This window comes from Bubalus kerabau, chromosome 8 (genome assembly GCF_029407905.1).
Source record: "Bubalus kerabau isolate K-KA32 ecotype Philippines breed swamp buffalo chromosome 8, PCC_UOA_SB_1v2, whole genome shotgun sequence".
Taxonomy (NCBI): Eukaryota; Metazoa; Chordata; class Mammalia; order Artiodactyla; family Bovidae; genus Bubalus; species Bubalus kerabau.
In genome coordinates this window covers 28,751,868-28,769,818 of record NC_073631.1, presented here as the reverse complement: position 1 = coordinate 28,769,818, position 17,951 = coordinate 28,751,868, and the positions used below count along the sequence as shown (strand labels likewise).

The 17,951-nt window shown below is 36.4% G+C and overlaps 1 protein-coding gene and 1 non-coding gene across 3 annotated transcripts in view; one reads left to right on the top strand and one right to left on the bottom strand.

The window, feature by feature from the left end:
• Nucleotides 1–1,567: 1,567 nt before the first annotated feature.
• The window catches only part of AHR (aryl hydrocarbon receptor), a 513,500-nt gene continuing 497,116 nt past the window's right edge, over nt 1,568–17,951 (bottom strand). For both annotated transcript variants that reach the window (XM_055589921.1, XM_055589923.1), the window contains 7 exons: nt 16,191–16,314; nt 14,259–14,389; nt 12,227–12,429; nt 11,438–11,547; nt 10,490–10,631; nt 6,607–7,849; nt 1,568–3,648 (listed from right to left, as the gene is read on the bottom strand). In XM_055589921.1, coding sequence (XP_055445896.1) covers nt 3,514–3,648; nt 6,607–7,849; nt 10,490–10,631; nt 11,438–11,547; nt 12,227–12,429; nt 14,259–14,389; nt 16,191–16,314 — 2,088 coding nt within the window. In that variant the 3' untranslated portion in view covers nt 1,568–3,513. The remainder of the gene's footprint in view (nt 3,649–6,606; nt 7,850–10,489; nt 10,632–11,437; nt 11,548–12,226; nt 12,430–14,258; nt 14,390–16,190; nt 16,315–17,951) is intronic.
• LOC129659730 (small nucleolar RNA SNORD31) lies at nt 12,463–12,524 on the top strand. Its single transcript, XR_008718205.1, has one exon. It is a non-coding gene; the product is annotated as a small nucleolar RNA SNORD31 (small nucleolar RNA).

The window sequence follows — 17,951 nt, the reverse complement described above, 5'->3', positions numbered from 1 at the left end:
ATAGTTCTCCCTGCTATACAGTAGGGCCTTGCTTATCCATTCCATATATAATAGCTTACATCTGCTGACCCTCCTCATGGACATAAGAGAATAGACTTGTCATTCCCAAGGGGGTGGGTGAGGGTTGAGGGAGGGTTGCAGTGGGAGGCTGGTGTTAGGAAGGGTGTTTAATCTTGAAGGCAAGGGATCTTCTCCTTCTCTCTCACTGGAGGTTGGCTTAAGAGCAGAGGCCAATGGTACTGCCGGGGTCCAAGTACATAGTCACTTAGGATGTGCTGTGGGGTTTTGATAGTTTCAATTATTGGTGGAATTGGAAGCATGGTCCTCTGGAGACATTGGGAAAAAGCTTAGAGCAATATTCCTTAGTCTGGTGAGTAGCTAATAACATCCCTGGTCAGTGTCTGATAGGCTTGATAACAGGGGGGCAAGTTGAAGTCATTCATGCGGAAGGAAACCAACTGACTAAATGAAAGCAGGCATCAGGAATATGATTATCTGGATTTTTTTCTTGGTTCTTTGAGATCAAATATTTGAAACTGAATACATTATGCACTCTTCAGACAAAAGACAGTGTTAGTCTTTCTCAAATGTTCAGACTCAGGTGTAATGCGAATTTGCTATGTTACTATCAAGTTGTTATGATTAATAATAAGTGTAAAATTAATGTAAACAATTGTTACTGAGAATGAAAACTTTTTCTCAGGAATTTTTCTTCAAATAATGCCAACTGCAGAATTCAAGGTGAGTGTTTAATAGTTATGAAATACCAAAGGCTTAACATGCCATTTATATTCGATAAAGACATAAGTTTGGGCAATAACTTTTCTTATCTAAGCCGAAAATAGAACATGGGTTGTTTAAAATTTTTTTCATAAATATTCTTAAAATACTATTAAAATGGAATTAATACTACTACCACTAAACTATAACAGTGATTGTGCAAGGTTTAAAAGAACAGTCCATTGCAGAAGCATTTTAATCTGAGTTTCCTTGAAGACTTTTTTTTATATTCCAGTAAAGCCCAAAATATCCAGGGGAGCAGAACTTCCTAACAAGTTTAGGAATTACTGACATAACCTATCCTTAAATATTATAGATTGCCTTCATCTGACATAATTCTAATACTATAGTATAAGTGCTCATTTCCTTTATGTGGACCAAAAATAATTTGTGTTAAAACATACTATTCATACTTGGTGATTATTTTATTACCATAAATTATTGTATACAATTTTTGATAAGGATATTATAAATCATATTTTAAACAAAAATGTATGCATGGCATATGTAAGCAGTAACATCTTGAAGGAGAAAACACCCATGAAGACATTTACCTAAAATTTAGTAATACTGAAAAACACTAGACTGTGCAGAGGAATGAATAAAAGCTATGTGTAATACACTGGAACACTGGTAAATCTTCAGGTACTGGAGGAACAACCTGGAAAAAGATCAGAGTAGAAACAGCCACATCCTTAGAAGTGCACGTCATCGAAAAATAAATCCCTCAATATAGCATTACACAAAGATTCTTCCTTTGGCACTTAGCAATACAGACAAAGGTGTATTGGGTTTAATGTGATTTTATTATTAGGTAAATTTTAGTTACTTTATATAGATAAAAATATACAATATTGCTTTAAATTTTTAAGTGTATACTTGATCATCATCATATTCACATACAGTTTAGAAGCCTGTTTTTCCCCCACTAAACAGTTCATCCAGTAACATGTGGAAGAGACTAACAAAAATGATTTAGATGAAGACTTTTCATGAAAGGTTTCAATGTAAAAGTGGAATATTAATCTGGTCTAAATCTTTAGTGATTCCTCCTGCTAAAAACAAATTGTGAAATGTTTTAGACAAATTTATTTTTTTCAACACTTGAATTCATTGTCCAGGTTCAAAATTCTGTTGGAAAATGCATAAAACTGACTTAGCTGTTGTGTCTGAAGTCACTTTTATATACACTGATTTACTAAAAAAAGAAAAGTAATGTATTTTAATACTACATTTCAGTTTGGGATTTCATTGTGTTTTTATATAATACATGCAAAACATGTCTATGCCTTTCAGCTGTCCTATTTAAGTAAAAGAAAGTCAGATGGTGGCACTTTTAAGTCACCCAAGGATGGTCAAGTTATTAGTGGTCTGATTAATTTGCTTTCTTAAAAAGACACAGTGATAAAATATGTTAAGACCTGAACAAGTTATTTATGTGCATAAATAAGGTATGCACTATTTTTAAATGAAAGACTGAAAACATTTTACAAATATTGTTGTTCATTATAAACTATACAATGCACCATTTTTTTCACTTATACCAATACTTTGCACCAAACATCGCTATATTCAATCTTAACACTCCTCAAATATGAGAAAAACAAATAGTTTCCACTGTACTAAGAAGTGAAATTTATAAAGTCAACATACTACATTTTAAAGGATTACAGCTCTAAAACAGTTTTTAAAGAATTTATACATATTGAAATGGGTGCTGTACTTATTAAAGCTAAAAATAAAGCTGCTTTTCTTCATTTTAAGTTAATACTCAGGGTTGCATTTAACAGCAGATTCTTTACAGGGCAACATTCAACTATTAAGGTGGAGATTTTAGTAAAGCTAAATGGTGATATATCTCTTACTTTTGAAAACTCTTGAAATTTTAGTGCTGCTCTCTTACAATAACTAAAAAAAAATTTAGGAAGATATTTGCACTTCCAAAATTTTTCAACGTAAGGCACACGGCAACATTAAAATCTAGAAACAACTAGAGTAAGTAATAAACATTTCTCTTTTAAACCATTATTTGCTCTTTACCTGAAGAAAGTGGGTGAGTAGTGCAGTTGAAACATGCCTAGATTAATAAAAATGACTGAATTTAAGAAATACCAATAATATTTGTGTGCAGAATGGTATTAATTTTAAAAAGTATATTTTATGTAAATATATATTTTACATAAAATATACTCCCTACAGTGTTATAGGTAGAAAAAGTGTGAGGCACTTACATTACCAAGGAGGGAGGAGCATACTGAGATTATCTTTTTATACAAGCACCAAACCACTTGTTTTAACCTCTGAGATAAAAGCAGAAGCTAAAAGTAAAAGGAAATAGTTCATATTTGGTACACTAATAATCTACAAGTTCAAAACTCAAAGTATTTGATTTTAATCTGATGGAAGTAATTCCACCAGAGAACATTTTTTCATATTTAAAAGTGTCATAATATCTCCCTGAAAAAGTTCTGCATATTCTGTGGTATTATTTCAGAATACTGTAAACTGGAGATGGTATTTCGCTCCTTTGTGACAGCATACTATTCTAATGATGGTAGCATAGGTGATTAACTCCTCTTATTACAAACCAGATTTTAATGTTTTTATAACAGTAAAAATAACACGTACATCAATGCCTCCATATGAACTTGCTGACATCCAACAAGGACAGTCTTATTACTCTGTGATGCTTCACAAACTACTCAAAAACCAAGGTGAGGAGTGGGCTTGGAATTACAGGAATCCACTGGATGTCAAATCAGGGTAAGGTCTGGCTTCTGATGGGTGAAGACGGGTGGCAGGCTCAGTGTTACGCATGCTATTTAATTCAGCTGGATACGTTTCATTTAAAATTGCTCCGTTCTGAAACTGCAAACAGCAACTTATTAGAACAGATCCTTCATATATATTAAGCCATGTGAAAATGTAGTTCTAAAGTCTTTATCCTCCGAGTTGTTATTGTACCTCATTCAGTGAAGTCATATTGAACACAGGTATTAGTTGCACTTACAATCTTGCAGTTTCTCCATTAGATAGTATAGGTGAGTGATATCATTGTCTCACTTCAGATGTGGCACTCCATACATTGACTATTTGATCAATGAAATGCCTTTGCTTTGGGCAGGAACCACTGGATCAGAAAGTCCCAGTCACGAACCACAGGTACTGTTCTCTGTCATAAGTAAGTCTGCTTTGACCAGATTGTATCTCAGTAAGTTTTAGGTATCAGTAAACTAAAACTACATTCAAGATTACTACACTGGACTACAGATAAGCCAGAACTTTCTGAAAAGAGGCAAGTTATGATTTGCAAGAGGTTTCTTAATATGCCTTATATACTATATACCATGAGTATGATTTCTAGAACCAATTTTATTCATAATATGCTTTCAAAGTACTACTAAAATTATTGTCCTAATTGTGGAAATAAAAATTACCAAAGTAAAGTGCTTGCTCTTGCCTTTTAACAATGAAATTTAGTCTCATTTCCGTTAAGTGCTACTGGAAAAAAAGGAGGGAGGGGAGGACCCTGAGACACACAGTTCTGTGGAATTACAGGAATAATGCCTGTTACTAAAATTAGTTGGTGATGGACAGGGAATCCTGGCGTGCTGCAGCCCATGGGGTTGCAAAGAGTTGGACACGTATGAGCGACTGACCTGAATAATTCCTAATAGTTCTGTAGGTTTTTATAGATTACAGAACTTTTTGAATCTTAGTATAAGTAGTGAAAGTAACGGACTATAATCATACCTTCAATTGCTTCAAATGAAATTTACCTTTCTAAAGCCTATGTAACTTGAGGTTTCTGTCCTTCTAAACTTTGTCAGGTTTTCAAAGGGAAGGTAATAATCGCCCAGCAAAAGGTAGGTTTTGGATAAATTACTTTCATCACTGAGTACAATGCACATCATCAGCAACGGTCTTTAAAGAGACTGTGTGCTAATTCACTTCAGTCGTGTCCTACCCTTTGGGATCCTAGCCCACCAGGCTCCTCTGTCCATGGGATTTCCCAGGCAAGAATACCGGAGTGGGCTGCCATTTCCTCCTCCAGGGTATATTCCCAACCCACGGATCGAACCTGTGTCTCTTATGTCTCCTGCATCGGCAGGCGGGTTCTTTACCACTAGCGTCACCTGAAAAGACTGCCTAGAGCAGTGCTAGTCAACAGAAATATAATGTGAGCCACAGATGGAGTTCCAACTTTTTTTAGATTTAATAACTCCTTTTTTTTTTTTTTAAAGTTGCTCAGTCATTTCCAACCTCAGTCTTTGCAACCCCATGGACTGTAACCCTCTAGGCTCCTCTGTTCATGGAATTCTCCAGGCCAGAATACTGGAGTGGATAGCCATTCCCTTCTCCAGAAGATCTTCCCAACCCAGGGACTGAACCCAGGTCTGCTGCACTGCAGGCGGATTCTTTACTGTCTGAGCCACCAGCGAAGTCCAGTAACTCCTTGGGGGAATATATAGGTCCAGAATTCTTACTGTTCATATGGAAGTAACACAAAACAGTGGGAAAGAACACACTGTAAGGAACTGGTGCTAATGCAAGCCCTCTTCAGAACATAATTTTACAAAATTCACTTCTCTACAGTTTACAAGTTACCTACCTGTGCTTATTCTGCAGCAATGTTGTGAGATAGACTGTAACTCATTGTTAAATTTTAATATAACTGAACAATGTCAGGAATGAGGATAAGAAAAGTTTTCACAGTCTTTTTCTAGGGAAAAACTCATATGTAATCAAACAAACCAAGTGTATAAAAAAGATCAGAAAAAAAACAATTAATGAGAAAGCTGCAAATGACATTTATAAACTATTATTACAGTCTTATTGGGATTTGCTTCACAACTAAAATACACAGCATGAACTCAATATTTTCTAATGGAAAAGCATAAAGGCAAGCATAAGACATTCCTGGGTGGTCACAAAGAGCAGCAATCATTAGGAAGCACTTTAAGTTACCATCTTGGTAGAAGGGTCTGAATGACACATTTAAAACCATCCAGCTTGAGTCTCATGATAGAAAGCCAGGTAAGTTACCTTTCTTATTTTTCTTAAGATACCAGGGAAAAAACTATTTTACCTTGAAGGATAAAATGAAGATAGAACACTGAGGAGCCTAGGACTTTTACCAGAGATCACCTAGGACAAAAGTATTTGAAGGAAACACATCGATACTGGTTTTAACCCAATTTCAACAGGAAGAGAATCAACATATAATAATAATGAGTATAATCTATAAAAATACTGAGTCACTGTGTTATATACCTGAAAATGTAAATCAACTATGTCAGAAAAAAAAAAATGAGCTTTGAAAAAACTATTTTTAAAACCTTAAAGCTTTCTAAGTCAGCATGTTTAAAAGGTCAGATTTTTAAAAAATCAACATTATTCTAAACCATGTACTTTTAACTAATTTGGTAATTTTACTTTTAACTTATGGATGTATTCATACTGCTTTCGTCCTTGATTTCTTTTAAATATTATATACTTGTATTAGTAACATAAAAGTACCAGCTTACACAAAATAGTCAAATTAGAAATGTTTTCCCATACATGCTACAGATATAAGGTTAAAATCAGTGACTGACAGAAAACTCATAATTTACATCTGTTTATAATGTATTTATTTCATGCATTGGAGAAGGAAATGGCAACCCACTCCAGTATTCTTGCCTGGAGAATCCCAGGGACAGAGGAGCCTATTGGGCTGCCGTCTATGGGGTCGCACAGAGTCGGACACGACTGACGTGACTTAGCAGCAGCATAATGTATGAAGAGGCATTTGAAAGGACTTACTCAGTTTGAGAACATACTTACCTTGTTTACAAATGCCTGTGAGCCTGGTGTGGTTGGGTTGTACTGCATCTGAGCCAGCTGGCTGTGCTGAGGGTCTGGCTGGCACTGGTACATTGAAACAGCCCCGGCGTAACACGTCTGAGGAGCTACCATGGCCGACTGTGGATTGAGTCCATGCTGTTGGTTTTCAGGAACTTGTAAACATGAGACAAAATCTTCTAAATTAGAAGCAGTGGTAGGGTACGGGGCTGATTCAAAATCGCCCATGGGAAAGTCTAACTGTGTACCCTGAGGTTGCGGTGGCAACCCAGGCTGACTACAGGGGATCAAGTTCTGGGGGTAAGGCATAGGATCAAGCTCAGGTTTGTAGGGAAACTCCTGACTAGTCCCAGGTAAGTCTGCAAAGACGTACTGCTGGAGGTCTTGCTGAGGACAATTCAAAGGCACAGATTGGTTAGCGTTCCAGTTTGCGAACATGCTGTTAACTTGCATGTGCTTCATTTTCTGACACAGTTGTTGCTGCTGCTCCACTGCTGTGTGCCTCTGATGGGGCTGCAGCTGCTGCTGGTCTAACTGGAGCTGCTCCTGGACCATACAGCTAGGGTTCAGAGCCATGGATGGCTGCTGAGGGTACCCTGAACACCCGAAGGCAGGCTTATTTAAAGAGTCTTCAACGTAGGTCAGAATTTCATCTGTTAAGTCAATATCTCTGAAGTCATCTTCACTGGAAAAGTCAGTTCTGAAAAATTCCTCATTCTGTTGCATGTGTTGGATGTCTTCAAAATCAATGCCTAGGTGTTTCATAATGTTGTACAAGTCACTGTTTCTGTTATCTGCAAAGAGCCCGGCATGATCTCCAGAGAGAGTTGGGTTCATGTCCTGAGACTGGCTGATCTGCTCATGTTTCAGGATACTGTCACTCCCCATGGGTACAACACTGTTTTGCCAGTTACTGCACTCATTCAGAGAGTCACTGAAAAAATTCCTTTCAAAAGGTGTACTAGTTGAAGCAGGATAGAGATAAATAGCCTCGTCTTGTTGCATCATGGCATTCAGGAGGGAATTGGGGTTGAGGGAATCCTTACTTAGAGTTGATGTGGTGGTTGACTCTTTTCCACCAGCACCAGTTTTAGTCTTTATTGGTAAGGGATCCATTATGGAAGGAAAAGGGCTGCTTATCTCATATAGAATGGCATCTCCAGTGGTAAACATAAATGGCAACTTCATATTGCGCTTGTTTAAGTGCTCCATTCCTTCTTCATCTCTACAATTGGGCACAAGAAAGTTTGCATGTATTAGAAAAAGCTGTATCCTAAATATTTCCAAAGTAATAAATTAAAAAAAAGAAAACTAGCACGCAAAATACACAGTAGTTAAGTTTGCTAGAGGTGAACATAAATTTGAGAGAAATCTTTCTGATGACGAGTACTTAAAATTGTTAAATTTAGATACAATTTGTCCAAAAATTTCACTCTCAGATTCCATCCCTACCTGAAAAAATAAATTCCGAATGGAATACAGATCCAAATATACAAGTAAGGCATGCTGAAATATAAAGCTCTAAAGGAAGATTGACATATGAAAATTAAAATTTTTTGCATGGGAAAAGAATTCATAAGTTAGGTTAAGGCATGAAATAAATGCCATAGTTTCATATATACTATGTAGTGTGTATATGTGTAAAATTTAATGCTGGTATTAGGTAAAGAGCTCCAAATGGGTCTAACAACCTCTTAATAACTAATAGAACAAGCAAACAAAAATAGCAAATGTATAAAAACATGAACAAAACAAACTAGACCACTGATATGTAAAGAATACTATACATACAAAAGAACGTGTAGTCTTGACAAGAGTATGTAGGATATTTTATCAACACTGACCATACACTAGATTATAAAATAAACCACAACAAATTTCAAAGGACTGAATTCCTTCAGGCTATTGTCTAACCTCAGTGGAATTAAATTTAAAGTAACAAAAAGATAACTAGAAAATCCCCTAGTATTGAACAGTACATAACACTTATGTTTCTAAATAATTCCTGAATAAACAAGTCAAAATAAATACTAGCACATACTTTCAACTGAATGATAAAGACAAAGGACTGTGGTTAAAATCATACTTAAAGAAAAACTAATACCTTAACCAAATACATTAAAAAAGAAAAAGGTGGAAAGAAATTCAAATTATACCCAAGAAGAGTAGAAGGAAGGAAATAATAATGAACAGACTTAAAATAGGTAACAAATGTATAATGGGAAAAAAATCAATAAAACAAAAGCTGACTCCTTGAGAAGGATAATAAAATTAATGGCCTTCTAGGAATAGTGACTAAGACAGGGCACAAATTCCTAATACCAGAAAATATTTCTTAAAATTATATGAGTACAGAACTTATAGAACAGAAAGAAAATAAGAGCATAAAGGAGAAAAATCATGATGTTGATGAATGTGAAGTAAGTATTTGGTGTAAAAATTCAACAACCACTCATGATGATGATATTCTGATAAACTAAAGAAAGGGATGCTTTTAAACCTGAAACAATAAACCCAGTACTTACAAACATCATATGAAATGATCAAGTATTTGAAGTCTTTTTCCCTTAAAGTTGGGAATAATCATTATTTCCATTGCATTCTACTGAGGGCCTAGCCAGTACAATGGAAGAAGTTAAAGACCAAAACTAAGTCTAAAGGTTAAAAGAAAAAAATTATTTGCAAACTACATAGGACATATTAGAAAACCTTAAAAGTCTACAGACATCTTATTAGAATTAATAAGTGAGTTGAAGTAAGGTCACTAGATATAAAGCACCAATATTAAAAACTCAACTATTTCTATATATTATATATAATATATATGCACACCAATTAAAACATCATAGAACATATCTAGGAATAAAATTAAAATATGTATAAGACTCAGGTAAGAACAATACAGCCCATTATTAAGATAAAAACATGGGTGCGTACACATGGACCACCATATTCATGGGTTGCAAGATTCAATATAAAGATGTTAATTTTTCCAAAAGGAACTATAATTTCAGTATAGTCCCATTAAAAATCTCAACAGATTTTCCCATAGGAATTGGCAACTGATTTCTAAATATATATGGAAATATAAAGGGTAAAGAAGAGGCCAAGACTCTATCCAAGGAGAACAAAAATTCTGAACAAACAAGATGGTGGGCATAAAGATATCAAGGCATATCAAGATACAGAATAGTTAAGACAGACAATGTGCTTTGGAATAAAAACAGCCAACTTGACCAATGGTACTGAGAAGCAGAATCACAGATGATACAATCCTCTGATTGAAATGTAGTACAGTGAGGAAAAGGTGGTCTTTTCAAAAAAATCATCTTTTGAATAAATGTTACTAGTTGATTAAATGTCCATATAAGGGAAAAAGACTAATTCTGATCCTTACCCTCAAAGCCACATACACAAATCAATTCTCCAGAGTAGAGAAAATGTGTGCAATGTGAATATTTGACAACATACTCACTTCTAGAACATATAAGCAACTTAACAATCACTGCCTGCTTATTAGCAAACATATGCTAAATAAAGCACTGTTATGTTTTTATTTTAACAGAAGGCCCTGGCTTTTCACCTTACTTTCAGATACCCAGGATGAACCCTTGGAGTTTTTGTTAATTATTCTCTTCAATAGCTCTACATCCATAGTTGTTCAAGAAAGTTGGTTAACTCTGATTTCTCAGTGTCTTTAACTTACCTATGCTTCTCTCTACACATAGTACCTTTTCAGTGTTTATTTCCAGTGTAAATTCTCCTAGAATTTACTTTAAGGTTTTCATGTAAGAGGATTTCTAAACCAAAGTGTTAAAAATAAAAAAAAACCAAAACATGAAACATTATAGGTCTTTGTGCTTACGTTAGAGGTCTCTGAGTTGCAATGATATAATCTGGTCTTCCATTTTTATAAACTAAGCGTGCATTTGACTGCACCCAAGCCCATCGATTGTCTTTCGTAAGAAGCCTGAACACTATCATGCCACTCTCTCCAGTCTTAATCACTAAAACAAACGAACAAACAAACAAAATTAAATTAGCAAATCTAAAATCAACACAGTAAAGAAAATCTCTGTAATATTTCTGGATGTAATTCATGTATCACCAAAGATGATAAATACACTGATGACTTCTAAGCACAGTATATTAAAATGCATCAAGATAGTTCTTCAGCATTGCTGTTTTTTCCTGTTTCAGACTAAAATTATTCAAGGAAAGATTAAGTCAGACAATTCAAGTAATATGTGAAACTACAGGGAGTAAGTATAGTTTGGGGGGGAAATTGTTTTCATTTTTAATAGGGAACATGTCCTACAGTCTAATATTTTACTATACAATTTTAAAGTATAATTTGGGCTTCCATGGTGGCTCAGATGGTAAAGGATCGGCCTGCAATGCAACAGAAGCAGGTTCAATCTCTGGGTCAGGAAGACCCCCTGGAGAAGGGAATGGCAACCCACTCCAGTATTCTTGCCTGGAGAATTCCATGAAGAGGAGCCTGGTGGGCTACAGTCTGTGGGGTTGCAAAGAGGCAGACACAACTGAGCAACTAACACTTTCACTATATTAACAAAGTTATGAAATAAATTGATGAGACAAAATGGCCATTTTCAGAGTAATTAAGCTACTCCATTACTGTGTGGCAGCTAATGAATTAAGAGTGTAACTCCAGTTACTCACAGTTGTGTGATACTGAGTAGAAACTAATCCAGATAGTTTCCTTAAACACTTTTTTATCAGTAATAACCTGAAACATGTCCTAGACTTTAAGGTATTTTCTCAGTCAAGTTTGTAAGAAACTACAACTTACTTCGGACGTGGTACTCGGCACAATAGAGCATATCTGCAGCATGAACAAACTGGTATCCTGATCCTCTCATGCTCAGCTCTGCTTCAGTGTAGCCTAAAACAAGTTTTCCTCTGTTTAAAGGGAAAATAATAACAAAATTAAAATTTAACACAAATGAAGTCACCTACATAAATTATTTAGTTATTTTCTGTACTATGTTGACACTCAGAATTTCACAGTAGCAGGTAGAAACGAACACATTTCTATAATTGCTCTCTTTTGCTATGTCTGCAAATTTCAGTTTCAGATAATTTTCATGGTCTTCATTCAGGAGCATAATCACTAAAGATGAGTCTAACAGAGTAGATTATATAGATGAAATACAAAATCTTTAATTATATTCTAGAATACATTTACTCCATTTGGAGGGGCAGGGTTTCTCAAACCTGTATGCATTCTCATACTAGGAAGGAGAAAAGCAGTAACATACTTTGGTTACTGAACTTCCAGGGCTAAAGGCAAACTTTGTAAAATAAACCAGCAATAAATGGATACTGAATCTTATTAATATAAACACATCATCTATAATACAGAAATTGTGGCAATACTGTAAGATATAAAATAAATGATCTGTGAACGTGATGAAATTATTTTAAAAGGCTATGCTACAAACTATGAACTAATACTAGCTACTATGATAATAAACAAAGTTATAAACTAAATCATATGGAAAATATATATATATAAAAGACAGACTTACTGCAATAAAATACACATTTGGTAAAATAAACCCGAAAAAGTTTCACTTACTTGGCATCACAACCAGTAGGTGTGAAGTCGAGTTTGTGTTTGGTTCTAAAGATGAAATTTTTGGTTCGAATTTCAAGTATGGATGGTGGCTGCAGCGGAGTAGCTATTGCAAACAAAGCCAACTGAGGTGGAAGTATTGATCCATCTTTCCCTTTCTTGTTCTGTCCATGAAGATATTTCAATCTCCCTTGGAAATTCATTGCCTTAAGAAACAAAAAGTTCATTAAGATTAATGCTGTATAAAGGTTCCATATCACCCCAGTCTGATCACTATGACAAAGATACTTTCTGAGCTGTGACTTTGCCCTGGGGTGAAAAGTGAGAGTAGTGGAAAACTGAGTAGGCATTATAGCCAGCAGGAAGCTTTGGGGACTGGCTGGCTGCTTCTACAAAATGCCTGTTATATCTTCATCGCATATGCCTGTCCTCTGGGGATGGCTGAGAGACTTAGTTCCCAATCAGTTTTTTCCAGAGGAAGGCAGTAACATTTCTGCTCAACTCCAGTCTGAAGTTAAGAGGTCTGAAGAAAAAGCAAAGCACACAGAATGTAATCCAGCTCTTTGATGATATAAAAAGTGGAATTTCCTTATACAACTTACCTGTTACATTAGCATACAATCACTTCAGTTTCAGCCTTTTTAAATAAAAGTTTTGTTTTTTTAAACCTTTGAAAAATAAATAAAATGGTTCCGTTTTAAAGGGCTCAATCAAGGCCATTTTCAGTGTTTCGATAATTCCACAAAAGTTCATGAGGTTATCAAATGCTATTGTTGTTCCCTTCTTCCCAGGAAGCCCATTAAAAATATCCTAAAAGATAGTATGAGACTGTCCTCAAGGGACTGCTAAGTGACCCACTCCTTGTTTTAACAGATCACAATAGGAAGACCTACATAGTTTTCTGAGCTTGCAGCTGCCCTAGCATCTATGTCTAGCATGGGTCCGTGCACAGTACACGCTCAAAATCTATTTCCTGAACAAATGAATTGTGATAAAGTCAGCAAGTCCACATTAATTTTCAAATACACATGGGCTAGATTCCATAGCTCAGAGTATATTTCAAAACTCAAGGATATCTTTTCTGTAGAGAGAAAACACAACTGTTCAAAAACACTAAAATGAATCCTAAAACCATATAAAGAATGCAGACCTCTATTAGGATAAAGAATAATTTTAGAAGACAGAGGAAACAGATAATCATGACCATGATCAATTTGGTTGCTTAAAACAGGACTGACCAGGCCAAGGGATGACTCTGACATCAATATGACACCAGTTCAAGGGAGAAAAGGCCCAATTACACAAAGAAATTTCACCTAGAAATACATCCTAATTGGTCATCAGTACAAGGAAAACTATCTCAAAGCACAATTTTAATTCTGGGTAAGCAAAATTCAGACATAAACACACCAACAAAAATCATTTTGTTAACACATCTGTGGTGGAGTGCACTATCTTGATACAAGCGAGAGCCTGGACCATCCACCTCCACTCCTAGTGTTCTCCCTTTGCTGGTCATCCTGGGAATTCACACAGGATGTTGTGATGGGAGTTCACTCCAACACAAGAGAGTTCACACTACACAAGAGTGTCTTATACCAGATGAGGATCCTGCAGTGATAAAGATGCAACCACTTTTCTACACAGCAGTTATTCTAGCCATATGGAAAAGGCCATGATAATTTTTCCATCTAGCAGGCGTTAAACCCAAAGAGGATAATAAGCAGTCTGCCACCAAAAAAGCGCTACCTAATTATCTTATACCTACAAAGTCCAAAAGAAGGGCAAAATGCAATGGTCAATGCTATTCCATTCAGTCTTTGTTATACTGCATCCTAAAGGATAGAGGCTCTGAGTTACAGAAGATATTTTCAAAAATCTAAAAAGACTTTTAAAAAGTTCCTTTCCTTTATAAAACTATTTAATTAAGTAGATTTTTAAAACCCAAACTCAAATACATTCAAATTTGTTTCCCTTTTCTTTTTAATTTTCTATGACTTCATAGTAAATGCCAGTATAAGATGCTGCACCTTACCAGAAAACCAGATGAATTATCTAGCAGACACCTGAGTCGGCAGACGAAGCACCTCTCCATAAATGAAGAGTTCTCTGGAGGAATCTGGTCGGGGTTATAATACACGGCTGGCTGGGACAGTCCATTAGCTTCTATAGAGATAAATAGCAACACAAAGTTACTTTCCATTTTGCTAAAAATTAAGTGTTTGGGCTTCTCAGGTGTTCCTAGTGCTAAAGAACCCACCTGCCAGTGCAAGAGACATAAGAGACACATGTTTGGTCCCTGGGTTGGGAAGATTCCCTGAGGGAGGTCATGGCAACCCACTTCAGTGTTCTTGCCTGGAGAATCCCATGGACAGAAGAGCCAGGCAGGCTACAGTCCATGGGGTCGCAAAGAATCAGATACAACTGAGCAACTTAGCACAGCACAGCACAAGTGTCTGAATAGCTGAAATTTGTGTTCATTTCTAAACCAAAGCTACGTTCTGCTTATAAAAAAAAAAATCACTTTCAGAAGAGGAGCTAGTGAAAAGAAATTAAATCTTATTGAATAATACTTTTACTACATAGAACTTTACCTATTCAGCTGTTTTTATTTCTATTGAGCTATCACTGTTAACAATTTCTGTATTTTCTAACACCTTTTTTCTCCTTTTTAACATTTTTACATATGTATGAAGACACTGCTTTTGTTGAAAAAAGTATTTTTTAATTCTTTCATATGCCAGTTTGCTTTTATATTTGGTGCATTTTCTTATATGCAGAGTACATCATGAGAAACGCTGGGCTGGAAAAAGCACCACCTGGAATCAAGATTGCTGGGAGAAATATCAATAACCTCAGATATGCAGATGACACCACCCTTATGGCAGAAAGTGAAGAGGAACTAAAGAGCCTCTTGATGAAAGAGGAGAGTGAAAAAGTTGGCTTAAAGCTCAACATTCAGAAAACGAAGATCATGGCATCTGGTCCCATCACTTTATGGGAAACAGATGGGGAAACAGTGGAAACAGTGTCAGACTTTATTTTTGGGGGCTCCAAAATCACTGCAGATGATGACTGCAGCCATGAAATTAAAAGACGCTTACTCCTTGGAAGGAAAGTTATGACCAACCTAGACACCATGTTAAAAATCAGTGATATTGCTTTGCCAACAAAGGTCCGTGTAGTCAAGGCTATGGTTTTTCCAGTGATCATGTATAGATGTGAGAGTTGGACTGTGAAGGAAGCTGAGCACCAAAGAATTGATGCTTTTGAAGTGTGGTGTTGGAGAAGACTCTTGAGGGTCCCTTGGACTACAAGGAGATCCAACCAGTCCATTCTGAAGGAGATCAGCCCTGGGTGTTCTTTGGAAGGAATGATGCTAAAGCTGAAACTCCAGTACTTTGGCCACCTCATGCAAAGACCTGACTCATTGGAAAAGACTCTGATGTTGGGAGGGATTGGGGGCAGGAAGAGAAGGGGACGACAGAGGATGAGATGGCTGGATGGCATCACCGACTCGATGGACATGAGTCTGAGTGAACTCTGGGAGATGGTGATGGACAGGGAGGCCTGGCGTGCTGCGATTCATGGGGTCGCAAAGAGTCGGACATGACTGAGCGACTGGACTGAACTGAACTGAACTGAAACATGAAACAATATATACACACTCCAGAATTAGCCTTATACATTCCATCCCCTCTTTCACAATAGTGTAAGAATTATTTTTATACACTATATTGCTGAGTATATGGCTATACTTTATCACTTGGAATTCATCAATGGCTGTCATCTCTCGAGGTCCTCCTTAGGTCATCAGGCTTCTTGTGACCTGGTTCTGGCCCATGGCTAGATTCATGTCTTTCCCCTTCTTCCTCATCTTCACTGTGGAGTTCTATGCCCCTAAAGATTCTCTGCCTCCTTTCAGAGAATTCAATTCCCAACACTACCTTTTGGTAAACATTCTTACCATCAATTCTTTGTCCAGAGTCTGGACACTGTTGAGGGTTTAATGCCCAATGCAGCTGGCGCTGAAATTCAGCTCGGTCTTCGGTATGGATCAGTTCATACACACTCTGATGGATGACATCAGACTAAAGAAAAAAGAAACAAAGAAATTAACAAGTAGTGTTGATTTTTAAAAGGACTTCCTTGGTGGCTCAGTGGTAAAGAATCTGCCTACCAGTGCAGGAGATACAGGAGACGTGGGTTCAATCCCTGGATTGGGAAAATCCCCTGGAGGAGGAAATGGCAACCCACTCCACTAGTCTTGCCTGGAGAATCCCAAGGACAGAGGAGCCTAGTGGGCTATGGTCCATGGGGTTGCAGAGTCGGATGTGACTGAGTGACGGAGCACGCATACACTGATTTTTTAAAATGTGGTTTATTAATATCAAAACCTAATTGCTAGATTACAGGATGCTTTTTAGTGGTGATGTATGCAAATCAAACAATTGCAAAGCTCTCCTGGAATTCAAGACAAGAAAAGCTAGAAAGACACAAGCACTACAGCCGACAAGTCAAAGGTTATTTGCCATCACTGCCCTATGTGAACCACCTTTTAGTCAAAGAAGTCACGTTCCTGTTCCTTAACTGCAACACATTAGGTTCCGATGATTTTTATTTATGGATCTTTTAAAATAGAGCCTCTTATACAGAGTGAAGTAAGTCAGAAAGAGAAACACAAGTATCATATGTTAACACATATATATGGAATCTAGAAAAACAGTACTGATGAACCTAGTAGAGAAGGAACTTGTGGACACAGCAGGGGAAGGTGCAGAAGGGATGAACTCAGAGAAGAGCACTGACATATATATGCCATCATGTGCAAAACAGACAGTGGGAAGTTGCTACATCCCACAGGGAGCCCAGCCTGGTGCTCTGTGATGACCTAGAGGGCTGGGGAGAGGGGAGGGAGGCTTAAGAGGAAGGGGTTACATATATATAAAATTATGACTGATTTGCATTGTTGTATGGCAGAAACCACAAAACACTGTAGAGCAATTTTCCACCAATTAAAAATTTTTAAAAAAATCTTCCTTTGACAAAACTTGTCTGAACATTCAGTTAAATAAATTTGACTTCTCTCAGCTTGAAGTAGTACATATTTACTTCACTGCTTTCTAACAATTTTCCTGACATGAAATTTTGACTTCTAGCAGATTCCCTAAGACTAAGGGATTATGCCTTTACAAAGGTCAGAGTCTTTCCTCCACCTCTTGCTTCTCAGCATTTACTACAGTGCTGAGACCTTAGCCTTTCCACCATTAGTGTTCTAACCTTTTTATTGCAATTCACAGCAAGAAGTATTTTCCATCCATTGTGTGTGTTTGTGTGTGCATACAGACATGGAAAAAAGTTCCACAGAGCACTTTTATGTGTGACAATATTGTTTCTTATTTTATTTTAAGCAGCTAAAAAGAATGACTGGTGATCCTCTATATCAATTTCATCACCCACTCATGAGTCACAACCTACAGTTTTAAAAATGGTGCCATAAACCACCATCAATGTCAGATATAAATGTTTTCTTAAAGAATATCCAGGTTAGGTATAACTAGGAAGGAAAAAAAAAAAACAAGATTGGGAAATAGCTAAGCTTTTTGATTTCTTAACTGTTATGAATAAATCAAATAATAATTAAGCTAGTTATGTAATGAAGTTTCTAACAGGTTTTTCCATGGACATTAATACATTTCCTTTAAAATTCAAAAACACTTAGGTTTGG